Source organism: Lepisma saccharinum, chromosome 3 (assembly GCF_977018435.1).
Source record: "Lepisma saccharinum chromosome 3, izLepSacc3.1, whole genome shotgun sequence".
Taxonomy (NCBI): domain Eukaryota; kingdom Metazoa; phylum Arthropoda; class Insecta; order Zygentoma; family Lepismatidae; genus Lepisma; species Lepisma saccharinum.
The window spans coordinates 104,554,697-104,568,798 of NC_139231.1; the positions used below are offsets into that span (position 1 = coordinate 104,554,697).

General features: G+C 35.1%; 1 protein-coding gene across 13 annotated transcripts in view; it reads right to left on the reverse strand.

Annotated features, from left to right (window-relative positions):
* The window catches only part of Liprin-alpha (PTPRF interacting protein alpha), a 575,925-nt gene that overhangs the window by 54,770 nt on the left and 507,053 nt on the right, over window positions 1-14,102 (reverse strand). For 11 of the 13 annotated variants that reach the window (XM_083119080.1, XM_083119088.1, XM_083119084.1 and 8 more), the window contains exons 5-9: window positions 13,025-13,147; window positions 12,349-12,426; window positions 8,371-8,538; window positions 6,373-6,492; window positions 4,209-4,346 (exon numbers count right to left, since the gene is read on the reverse strand). In XM_083119080.1, the coding sequence (XP_082975206.1) occupies window positions 4,209-4,346; window positions 6,373-6,492; window positions 8,371-8,538; window positions 12,349-12,426; window positions 13,025-13,147 (627 nt within the window). The remainder of the gene's footprint in view (window positions 1-4,208; window positions 4,347-6,372; window positions 6,493-8,370; window positions 8,539-12,348; window positions 12,427-13,024; window positions 13,148-14,102) is intronic. The other 2 variants (XM_083119089.1, XM_083119079.1) reach the window with 1 other exon arrangement.

A 14,102-nucleotide genomic window follows, 5' to 3' on the forward strand; every position in this document is an offset into this window, starting at 1 on the left:
AGAAGACTTTCATGACAATGAGCAGTCATCCTCACTCCTCACTCACAACGGAAAACATTGCTCACGGTCTTCTGGGATCACTGGGGACCACTCCTGCTGGATTTCATGCCACGAGAAGACACCATCAATGCCAGCAGCTATTGTGGCACACTCTCACGTCTGTGAGCTGCCATCAGGAAAAGGCGCCAAGGAATTCTCGATGTGCACAATGTGGTTATCCTGCACGATAATGCCAGGCCTCATGTGGCAAATAAGACAATCAACAGACTTCAGTAATTTGAATGGGAGATTCTGGAGTATGCACCGTATAGTCCAGAACTCGCCCCCAGTGATTTCCACATGTTCAGTCCACTGAAGAAGTTCCTGGCAGGACAGAGGTTCATTTGCAATGAAAAAGCAAACACCGCTGTCTGGCAGTGGTTCCACAATCAACCGGCCGAATTCTACAACAGCTATGGGACAAATGCCTGAACCGCTGTTGTGACTAGGTGGAAAAATAGTGCAAGATACACAGAACAATTCCTATATTTTGAATTTCCTGCATGTTTATTATTTCGGCTGAAAAAACATTGGGGTAAAGACTTTTCAATTTGCCCTCGTACCTTGAGATGTTACAAATTTAATATTCTTCAAAGTACAGTCCGTTTAATGCAATGAACCGATTTAAACACGCTTTCCACTTTTCGAAGCAGTCCTTAAACTCTTGCAAAGTGATGCCTTTAATGCCTCCATCGTTTTTTCTACACCTCTTCCACGTCCACATAACTATTATCTTTGTGGACTTTTTTTTATCTGGGGGAATAAAAAGAAGTCGCACGGAGCGAGATCAGGTGAATATGGCAGGTGGATAAGCTGGGCAACGCTGTTTTTGGTTAAAAATTGTTTCACAAATTGATTTGTGCGCTGGCACGTTGTCGTGGTGACGCCACCACTCCCCACTTTGCCATAACTCGGGACGTTTTCATTTCATCGTGTCCAGCAAATTTTTCAGAACTTGTAGGTAAAACGCCTGGTTAGCAATTTGATCATTCCAAGTGAACAATGCAGTTTTCATCAGAAAAAAGAATCAGCATCGTCTTGACCTGAGTGAGGTTGTTTGCAAGTGAATATTCACCATTCCTGAAGTGGGGAAAACCACTCGGAAACTTATGTCTTCTCCAGAGCAGCTTCCTTGTAAGCTGTTTCAACCATTACAACTGTTTTCCCTAACAAAAAGGTAAAGTGCTCCCCTGTGCTTAGCACCATGCCATGAAGGCGTATAGGGGGTGTGGGGTAACGCCCCACACTTTCTTGATCCGGTCGTGAGTGGGGGTGATGTGATCAGCATCACGCCCCTGACCGCCTTTACTCCCCAGGGTTTCCCCCAGGTACCCATGTTATTCGATGCTGGGTGGGCACCGGGGCCGCTTCCAATGTTAGAAACGTTCCCGGATTTGAACCGGCCGGGGATCGAACCCGGGACCTTTAGCATGGTAGTCAGACACGTTACAGACTGACCCACCGCAGCCTACGTTTCCCTAACAGAAAACATAATTTCACAGCTGCACGTTGTTCAAACTTCTCAGCCATCACAAAAATTAATGAACAAGCGAGAGACGCTTAACAAAAAAATTTACTACGTGGTACCACGACTTCACTTGATGACACCTGTCGGCATAATGATCCAGAACGGTCCCTGCAAGAGGCATCTAGAGGCGGAAGCATGTACTACAATGGGCCTGCCTGCCAGAGAATGATTCCGGTTTCTTTGGGTCCCCCCATGTATGTATAATTCTGTAATTAATGAAATCTAAATGGTTCAGACATTATTATATAATATATATACACCAAACATTACACACCAAGGTTACAACAAAAATAATACGAAAACAATATCTCAGAAGGAAACAAGGCTATTATTTGAAGAACAAAATATGTGCATTAAAGAACATTTCTTTAAAAGTTTCTTTATACAAAACTAACAGAATAAGGCTTTGGTCTCCACTGGAACATAAAATATATTAAACAAACATGCGATTCATATCATATATATATTAGAACTAGAGTCATAATAGGGGGTTAGTTGATATATACGAGACTTGTCAGGAAAGTAAAGATACAAACACATTTGCATGTTAGGGGAAAAATGTGTACCAAAGTTGGCAACACTGCCAGCAACCTTGATCCATAGGACGAGGATTGGGAGTGAGTCGTCATCGCTGCGCTGAGTCTTGTGCGAGGAACACACATTGGAAATGGCAGCGGCAGTACCGAATCCTGCCAGGTGTGAAGTGCACGCCATGATCAGGTTTTTGCAGGCATAAGGAAAGCGTCAATCAGAGATGCATTCCTGGACTCCATAGTGACAGGTGATGAAACATGGGTGTTCCACCATACGCCTGAATCCAAGCAGCAGTCACTGCAGTGGCACGATACCCATTCTCCAAAAGCCAAAAAATTCAAAACCTCACTTTCAACCCGCAAGCTGATGGCAACCGTTTTCTGAGATTGCCACGGCATCCTACTGGTGGAATTCATGCCTCCTGGAAGAACGATTAATGCTCTAACCTACTGCCAGACTTTGAAACATCTTCAACGTGCAATTCAAAACAAACGGAGGGGCATGTTGTCACATGGAATCAGTTTTATTCATGACAATGGCTGGGCCCATTCAGCGTATGTCACCAAGGATCTGCTTGCACATTTTCATTGGGAGTCCTTGAACATCCACCATACAGCCCCAACCTTGCACCCAGCGATTACCATCTGTTTCTGTACCTAAAGAAACATCTTGGTGGAAAACACTTTGACAACGACGATGAGGTCAGGGAAGAAGTCACAACTTGGTTCCAGATGCAGGCGGCGGATTTTTACGATTCTGGGATACAAAAACTTGAGGCACTTATGTGGAGAAATAGCCTCGGTACCAGTGTATCCAGTGTAGCTTTAAATGTGTGCAATACATTTTTTGTATATCTTATTTTTAGTTTGTATCTTTACTTTCCTGACAAGCCTCATACATATCCAAGTGATGCATAAGAATTACATACTTATGGGTATTCAGTGATACAATTGAAATATGGTATAGAATGTATTAAGTGGATAAGAGGAAAATTTAGTCACTTTTCAAAGGTGCTAAGATTTGGATGCAGCATCACAAGGTGCTCTAGATTTCAAAATGCTTTTCACAACACCGATAGTAGACCTTTAACTATTTGTTATGCATGCATGTGCTAAGAATGAGCAGATACTCAAACTGAGATATTTTAAAGTGTTGAATTCCAAAATGGAATAGGAACATTAAAATGTACATGTCTACAGGAAATATGAAAGATTCAACTAATTGTTAATATAGTTATGATTTCTAATAAACCATGTCACATAAAATTATGGCAAAATTGATACTGATGAATTAAATCCGATGGCATCTGCTCTGAAGCTTAATTATTCATATTGGCTTTCATCTTTCTAAAGTATGAGTTCTCTAACTGTACAAAATGTATAATTGTAATTTTCTTTGAAATGAGTGTAAAAATGAATTTCTATATCAAACAAATATTGTCAGAATCTATTTAAACTGTATTACAATACTTGGATTCTTTTGAATAACATTTGTATAACTTTTGCCACCTCAGTTACCAAAGGCATACGTTGGTTGACTTGCTATATTGCCACCAAAGGTTCTAGGTTCAAACCCCAGCCTTGGCATGAATGTTTCTTTGTGGGCGTGCCTTCATTAATTTCACCTAATCATCATTCATCCAGGCTGTAACCATTAGTCTAGAGAAGCAGAAAAGGGACATAAAATAAAAATAAAAACAAAATACATATATTTAGTACTACTAATACATTTAAATATTGATATTACTACTGTCATCAGTATCAATTCATAATTACAATGTTCTTAAATATTGGAGTTTAATTATTTTCTTAGATCATTCCTCTTTCATTAATGTTATTGCTTTGAATACTTCACGTTATGGTTTTAAGTTAAAAGATAGCTTTTTGCTACCAGAGAGAATCCTTGTTTTGATGCTTGAGTAGCTGGCAAATTCTTAGCATATATGCATGTTCCAAATGAATGCAACTAATGGCTACACATGAAGGAGGAAGGAAGAATATGTGATTTCTATTGAGAGAAAAAGAGAGCGATAGAGAAAACAGGGATTGAAATTATTCATGCTTGGACAACGACACCAGTTACCGCCCCAATTCAACCAGATTCCTACCTGTGCCCTCACCTGGGTAAGGGCCTCCATCCTCTGCTTGAGCTCTTCCTCCATCTCTGGAAGTTTTGCGTACTGCGCCAGCTTCTGGTCAGACAACTCAAGCTTCTCCTGGATAGCTCTGATCTTCTCTTCTTGTAACTGTTGTAGGTTAAAAAAATAACATCAATTATTGGAAATGAACAAATCTTGCAAATGAGTGAATCTGCTCTTACAATCACGATTTACACAGAAAAACATATGGATAAAGTACAAGTAATAAAACTATGACTGAGCTGATTCTGATAAAAAAAACAACTTTGATTTATTCACTAGACGCATGCATATTTAGTTTTTGACAAAAACATACAATGTGAAATAACACACTGTTCATTTTTCATGTTTTTGAAAGATGTGAAATGAAAAATAAACTCATAAAACATGAAATTCAGTTTATTTACTGATGGAACACTTTCTGAAGTCTATATTATCTTAGGAGTTACGCAAATCACGGAAAATTGATTGATTCTGCTGTAAATATTTGAGAATCGAAAATGGACTTCTTTACACAGGAATAAACTTAATACTCTGATAACTACATAGTAGATGTACCATTAGAAGGAAAATGTTTATTTTGTTTAATAAGTGTAGTTTTTAAAATCAAATGTAGCGTTGTATTCACCATTTTAACACTGAAATGCCATTTTGATCCAAAAATGTGTGCAGTTTTTGTACCGAAATCTTGATATTTTATTCACCATGAACATGTGGCTCTATTAATCACAGAGCCCAGCTGATATTTTTCCAAAGTCCACAGAAATGATGCCTAAACACTTTTATGGACTCTTGTTTATCCCAGAAATTATGTAAAATGCATAACCTTCATAAATTTTGTGCCAATATTGTGTGGCAAAAGTGAATTTCACAATTAAGTGACTGCTAAGTCAATATTTCAGTTATATCATGTGTTATTGATGCAAAGCAAATATGTGACAGATTGGCATGGTTTGCAATGGAATACTTACATGTATTCACAACAACTATACATTATTAAAATGTTGAAGCATTGGTATTGAGGGGAATTGAAAGAGAATTGGAATCAACATCGGTATTGGTTCAAAGTGGAATCAGCTCAGCACTACATAAAGCATACCAACATTTTAATAACAATCCTAGCTAATAGCAAATAACCCTTTGGTATGTATCTTCTATTGCACACTGTGAAAATTTGAGGGACAAAAGTTTGAGGCAAATTCACTAATATTATTTATTTTTGCAAAAGGTGACATTTCACAAATTTCTTATTCTTTTCATTTTCAATGAAGTTGGAATAAGAAACGACTACAATGTATTGTGGTAAATCAGATACAAGATGACAGAATCTTTTATTTGTGACAAAACACATCACAGTTACCAGATCTCCTGTTTAGGCATAATTTTATCTTCTGCCAATATAGTGAAATCACGGTATCTCCCAACATGAAGACTACCTTTATGGCAGTGACCCTCTGTTGCCGTACTTACCTTCGAAGGAACTCGTGGTCAAACAAGCCAATTACGCCCACTGCTTGGGCAAGAGCAGACAGCATTAAAATTCCTCCTCCCCAAAGCAGCCATTACGGAAACAGGATTTTGTCAAAATAACCGTTCTGCGCTGTGATTGCACACCGGTTACTAGCTTGACTCTACTGTAATTGTCACAGTCTTGATTGTACATTTTCTTGACTTTTGGTACCCATTTAAAATAAATATTACTAAATTCATGACTATTTAGATTATTTCTTGTTTTTATAATCCTGATTCCTTCATCAACATTTTTCTCTAACTGACAAAGCATTTATAACACACACTGTCGTAACAAATTATGGATATATGTTTTCACTCACATACAGATAGTCCTGTATAATGCAAATGTTTCTGTATTGTAATCCCCACATATTACATACTAGTTACAATGGCAATGGCTACATCCTAATATCTCTAGTTCTTGTGATCTGGTAGAAACTAAATATGATTTAACATTTGTTTGACTTAATCATTATTTATAGTGAAAACCCTATTTCATTCTATTACAAAATTACTAATAGTATTGGTCTGAAATACCTGAAATTTTTCATACTACCATCAAAAAATTATTTTATGAGACAGATGTCAACTTCATGTTTATAATCATTAGCTAACAACTTACCTTGAGCTGAGCTTCCTTATGTTGCAGTTCTTGCTCTAATTTCTCGTTCAGATCATGAAGTGATGTTGATTCCCGTTGAGCATTCAGGTACCTCTTTTCTAACGTAGCAATCCTCTCCTCCTTAATAAACAGACACAAAGAAATTATCATTAGTCAGTTCAAATCAGTCAAAGGAAGACATATATCACTGTTCATTACAAAAGGTACATCTAAATTCAAAAAATATAAAAATTAGGGATGAACCAAAATGAAATTTTGACCAATACAGATATAAAATTTACCTATACTGTTAACCAATATTCTGCCTATCTGACATAAAAATCCAAATGACCCTTGGTGGACCTGAATGGTTCATTGACCTCTTTAATAAATGTATGTTACGTAGTAGGTGACTGCAATGCAAAAGAAGTGACATATTTCGACATTTACTTTCTAAAAAAGTAGGGCATGAAGATTATATGTTTATATTCATAAAAATCATAAAAAATGGCAAGATATTGCACTAAATTATAAGATACTTAAAGATATATCGGATCAGTTAAATTATTGGTAATTTTACCGATACACCAATATATCGGCTGCTACTGATTGAGTACCAATTAATCGGTCCCATCCCTTAGTTGGAAGAAGAAATATGGTCAGGTAACAGGTAATAAAAACACTAAGTTGCTGACCAAGGCAGTTAATTAAGATATAAAAACACTTAACAAGTAACTTAGTGTTTTTAATATGGAAACAAGGCTTAATTTATATTACAATAGGCAATAAAAATATCTCCCTCCCCCTAGAAGCAATTTTATTTTTAAAAATATCTTAACTGGTAGCAGCATAAGAATTTCTTCAAGCTTTCATTCAGTGGTTAACAAAACAACGTAGTGAGAGAAATATAAGTCCCTGAGGAGAGCCTGGATTGGTTATATTGAAGGAATGGAAGATGCTCGAACAGTCAAAAGAATAACAAAATGGAACCAATTTGCAACTAGATTAAGAGAAGCTGATGTACAAGAAAACCTATGAAGAATGAAAGTTAAAAATTGGAGAAAGCAAGCAGAGGATAGGAAGCAGTGGCTGCCTAAGACACATTTGAAGAACAACAATACAAATAACCAATTCATGAGAACAGCAGTTTTAGGTGAGAAACAGTACTGGAATACTGTCTAATGAAAAAATACAGTAGAACTTCAATACATTTTCCTGGGGCCTTTCTAGAACGTAAAATAGGGGCTCCACTATTATTAAATCCTAAATGTGAAAACTGGCAAGTTTATGTGCCTACACGAATGAAACAAAATCTCAAAAGAGACAAGCTATTCATAGTGAACATGGAGATGGAGATTTAAAACTTCACAATCTAGCTTGTGTAAAAATACCAGTTTACTGAAATCAAGACAATATTCACTGCAGTTTTTGAAGGTTCAGATGCAAGGAGATTTTTTCTTCATTTTTGTGTACACATTCTGTGCTCCTGTTTATTATAGACAATGTAGTTTCTTGTGCTTTATGTTAATACAATTCTGTATTTCTGTTAATTGATTGTGGCACTTGACTTCCTTCTTATGATAGTGATTCATGCATCAGCTGAATTGACCAGCGTTATTTTGAGTCTGTCTGTCAACCTCATTTGTGTGGGGGTTGCATTTTCATCCACTATGCAAAGCACGTAAATAATTTATAGTCTGAAATACAGTACTTAGAATATCATTTCTTTTTACATTTACTGCTAGTGTAAACTTAATACATATTAATAAAAACATGCCACTATGTGTTCACATGTGAAAAGAAAAGCTTCCAATGGTACCTACGCTGTAGTATTAGCAAGGTGTCGTAATACCTACAAAACGATGCTAACAAAAAATACAAAAAAATTCTCATTTTTAATTAATATAAAAATTAAATATTACCATCTGTCTTTGAAACCAATTTACTATTGTCTTCTACTACTACAGCTTAATTTCTCAAGGTTGATCAGATGCACATAAATTAAGTAGAATAACTCACCTGGTCTTCTTTCTGTGCTACATTTTCCCGAAGATCCCTTTGAAGTTTAGAATTGGCCTCCTGCATTTTTATTAATTCCTTTTGTGTTTTTGTTAGGTTTTCTTCTAATTCATTCATTCTTGAGCTCATCTCTGATACACGACGTTGTGAGGCACTAAGATCTGAATTCTAAATATAAAATGCAACATTAATATACACAATTTACATTCGCTATATATATATATGTAAATACAGTATACACTGATTAAAAATATATGGTAGAATGTTTGTGCTGATTAGATGCGTAGTGGGCAGTTAGTCAGTCACGCACAAAGGAAAAAGACTGGTTGAACTAGTAAACAAATTTTGCTTGTGACCTGATATCATCTCGAAAAGATGAAACAACATTTATAATGAAAGAGGAGAAAAAAATGCCTGACGTATTTCATTTCTCTATTTTATTAGTACACATATAATGGCCAGTGCTTGATTATTAAAGCTAAAAATATCGAGGACTGAGCCAATAGCGATGTATCTGCATCAATCAGCAGATTGCGCTGGTAACGGTACCAGAAAGTCAGTTGGAATTTAATCACCGATACGAGCCAATACTTTATCAGAGTTTTCATGTTGCAACAAGATAATGGGAATGGATTTTGTGATCATGTGAAATGATGGATATTTTGAAGCAAAACTTTAGTAGACTGTTATGATGTAGTTCCAATCGAGTCCCTATATATCTTAACATTGGTACATATTCTGTACTACTTTTGAATTGTTACAATTTTTCAGGATCTATATAATTTCAAAGTGGTATCAGCTCAGCCCTTAAAAATATCCTATTAACCTAAGTGCATCATTATTTAAATTAGCTACATTTTGTGCTAAGTGGTATTATTACTTATTGGTAACATATTCAACTGAAACTCACCTTGTTAAAAACCTGTAAAAACAACAACCTCTTTTATGAACCATGTTTACATTATTGAGTGCAAAATGGAAGCTAATTTAGCACCTTTTCATATATCTTACCTCATGCCTGAAGGTATGAATCGATATTTTCAGGCCAAATATAAAGTGAAACGTAACACACAATCTTTGACAGTTTCTTCCTTTCTTGCAATGTGGCAATCAGCCCTTGGTTAACAACATCATGAGGGGCCCTTTTTTTCAACGTCAATTATAATTCTCAGGCCAAGTTACATTGGATTGTTATTTGTATTTTTTTTATATATTTACTATATTTGAAATATCTTTTTTTCAAAGCAATTTTCTCCAGTGGAGATCCCTCTGTAGGTTTAGGGTTGGGCCTGCATGAACACAAGCCCCCGGTGTTGTGTTTGCTGCAGTAACACTAAAAAACACTTTAGAAAGAGATGGGGGATGTACAATGATGCAACTGACCCCTACAGCAACCTACGTCTGAACTTTGCCTAGGCATTTTCTGCCCAATATGTGTTGGTACAGCTGGTAACAGCCAAAGGATTGTTAATTTTAACTCTGTATCTAAGAAAAACTAACAATTGAACACTACATCTTTGTAACCCAATTTGGACTGCATCTGAACATATTCAGACATTTGTCTTATAATGTGACAAAAGTAAGCCTTACTTTGGGACGATGGTTGCAAAGTCCACATAAAGTTCCATAGTAAGTTTTTGATGGATAAGAGCAACTCTCTCAAAACACCTTGCAATGCCGCAGTGGAGCGCCCAGTTTTAAATTAATATGAAGAAAAATTGCACACTACCTATAATTTGTTCATGCAACATTTGTTGTATTGTCATTTTATTCCATTTTGCCACAGAATGTAATATTAGACCCACAAACTCACTTGAATACATCAATATGTATCATCATAATTGTGACAAAAGTTGAACGAGGCTAAATAATTGTGTCATGCAATTTTCCATGCACTGTACATCCCAAAAACCAGCCCCTTCCTTGCTCTTAACTTCAGTGTAACTTACATTTTACAATGTCCTTTTTTTGTTTCCAAAAACTTGTGTAACTTCATAAACTTATGAAAATTTGAACCCTTTGATACAAGCTCAAGATCTACATTCCTAGTAGACATTGAGTAAAATACCGACATTGAAATTAAAGTTAAATTATATAACAATCACATTTCAATATTCATCATGAAGTTTCAACTGTTGATTAGATATTTCAACAGGGATATGAGCACATTATTAAATCGAATCCTTACAAATATGCAAGTGAAATATCCATTATAAAGAACACAGTAAGCACCATAGTGCACCCATTCTACAAGAAGCAGGATGGTTTCTGTATCATATTTATCCTATGATCTCGTAAGTTTCTACTGTCATCTCGGCAACAATTTTTTGAAAAATCTCTCCCCTTTGGAAGAACAATACTAATATTCTTATCTCTTCTCCCCCCAGGAACTATTTAGAATTCTACTAGAGCATTCAGAAAAATTTCATGTGGGCACTAATTTACATCTCTGTACTAGAAAGTAAGACTTGTTATGACATGAAAGTATTTTAAATACCTGGTGTTCAAACTGAACAAAATTTAGAAATGTCTTTTCCCCACTTAGGTACTTTTAAAACCTTATGATCTACCTAATAGAAGTAAATCCAAACTGTATTTTTACAAGAACAATAGGTATATTTCTTAAAAGCCACAGATAAATTTTATATATTTTTTACATTACAATTCTGTACAACTCAGTTTCTTAATTTCCATTATATTAACAAGGATTGGACATTTTAGTTTTACAATTATTACTTTTCATGTGAAATTCAATTGAAGCTGTTGTGAATGTTCTAGGAGAAATTATAAACATGTTCATTTTATGGATTTAATTCTTTGAAATGAAATAAACTTTTAAAAACTAGTTGTTGAGATTGGCTCAAGGTCCATAGGAGCCTTAGCAGAACTATCAAGACCTGTAGAAAGGTTCTTTCACTGAAAATTCAACCATGCTAGTGCTACTTCATTTCCAAATTATGGTATGAAATATTCTATCACAAGATGATATCCTTGTTTACGTACTAACTTTACAAAGTTTAATAATGCTGTAAATGTTTTCTGATTAACAACTAGCTAAAGGGGAGTGCATAAGCTATTAGGGTAATAATAAGTTTACTACTACAATAATGTACTTAATAGCATGAATATCCCTTTTTCTGAATTGCAATAAGAAATAGGAAGATCAAAATAGGTTAACCTACATACCTTCTTCTATCAAAATGAAATGCTCATTATAACATTACTTCAAAACTAAATTACTAAAATTCAAAATCTACTTTAACAGGTTTTATAAAATAGGGAACCATGCATAATGCAGTGAAATTCTACAGTTAACAGACAACATGCATCAAAATATTAATGTGTACAAAAAATACAAAAATTACAATTGGTTATTCAAGCTAACATTATGTATTGGTAAATTAAAGGACGACAGTATATTCTCTAGTCACAGGGGTAGTTGTTGCCATTACACACTGATCATTCACAGAAAGAAAATATTAAGACACTGGTATGCACAATTTTAAATAAAGGCTCTGCACCATGTGTATATCTTAAAATTAAAATACAAGCCAGTCACACAATGCTAAATAACTACTCCTCACTATGTATGTGTTGTAAAAATATATAAACTTTTTGCCATACCATTATATTGTCACACATCACAGATGACATGTACAGTGCTGCCAACAAAATAGTTGAAATAATGGAAATTTAATAGTTATTACCAATTGAGGAAAGAGAAGAAAGTTACTGATATGCAGAGAAGCTGGATATTTTGAGTAACACCATCTTTCTTGTATGTAATAGGAGCCACCATTAAGTATGTAAGTGCAAAAAATGTCAAGTAATTCAATGATTTTTAAAAAAGATAATTTGGTAATTTTTCAAGAGAAGTTGAGAAAATCCATTAAGCTGGCAACACTGCAAAAAAGTTATTAATAATTTGTTATAATGCTTGTTCTTGTTATTTTACTATGGCAGTGATTTATGTCTCACCTGTTTTTCTATTGTGTTCTGCAGCTCCAATACCCTGGATACCTCTGAGTCTGGTTCTATAGCCCCATTAGAGAGCCTCTGTTACGAGAAATGAATGAAGTCATAATGCATTCCTAACAAAAAGATGTTGTAGAGCTTTGTCATTTGAAAAAAAAAATACCTAAAAATTCTCAACTGTACATCCCAATTCCAACATCATGTATTAATGTCATTAATTAATTTTCCTGGCGGTGCAAGATTATGTGTCTCTACACATATGTAATTAAAAAAAGCATACTTTTAAACAAAATGTCTGTAGAGAAAACATGCATCAATTTAATGACCACATTCATACACAACATGAAATCATTCAGCTCATTCACAGGCATACAATAAATAAATATGATGTGCAATTAAACACACCAATCAATAAAACTTCCCATGCATGATTTATGAAACAATATTATGTTAAACACAAAAAATATAGAAACAAATTAATCGTAATGGGACTAAGTTGAATATAGGAATGACAAAAAAGATATTTTCCACTGTAATGTAATTTCACAAGTAATAAATACATAAATACTTAATAAGTGCTCAATATCTTCCTCACCACAAAGCACAATTGATGTGAAAAATTACAAAATGAACAAGTCTTGGGACACTGGCCAAAACATGCAACTGTTAGCAAAGTTACCTTCGGCAACTGCGGATGTTGATCCCCATGTTGTTGGTCCTCACCCTCAACACCATCTTGTTGGCCATTTTCCTTTGGTTTTCCTACGTCGTCAGGTATTCGCCCCATTTTGTACTGTTGCAACTGAAAATTACAAACAATTATTCTGTTTTCAGCATTACAAACGTACCATTCTTGCAATCAATTTTAGCTTATAGTATGCCTAATGGTGAACACTGCACAAGGGCATCCCGAGAGAAGAGTTTCAGAGGTTCAGCATTCCAAACTATCTTTGAAACAGTAATATTGACAATTAATCTTTGTTCACTAACAATACTTAAATCGCAAAGATCTCTATTTGTTGCCTACAGATGGAACAGAAGTTTTATGCAAACAAATGACTACACCATATTATAATAAAAAATTTCTTAAAATTTACCATGTTTTATGTATATAGCTTGAAAAGTCCACCAGTTCTCATGCAAAGCAAGAGAGAACCAAATCGCTTGGCCCTGAAAATCACTACATGGATGTCAAATTGGACAAGTTTCAATTATAAAGTACTGAATTTAACATTTCCCCAGACAGACATTTGTTTTAAATACTTCATGGCCAGATTTTATTCCACTGTACTTTTTATACTGCTTCACTATCCCAATAATATTAGATAGATCTATGTGTACCAAATTTTAGGTTTCCATCATTATTAGTTACTGAATAATCTCCATTGATAAAATTCAATCGTTGTTTGGTGAGGCTCCATCAAGATCATTTATAATAATGAGATTGGTATTAAGAGTGTTCTCTTATTCCACCAAATTTCAAATGATCCCGAGCAGCTCGTGATACATAGATATGTTACAGAGACATCAATTGTTGACAATCAAATACTTGTGGATGAGCCAAAAGTTGTTTTTAATCCATGTTACACTGTGTCAAGCTTATTGAGACTCAAACTACACGTTAATGTGGTATCTTAACCACTGTGTAATATGCCTCCCTCAGGACATTTTGATTACAAGGAGACAGCTTTACCAATGAGCCAATTGAGATAATTTGTGTTGCCTTCAGCGCTATTTGGTAGGTCTACCAGTTGACA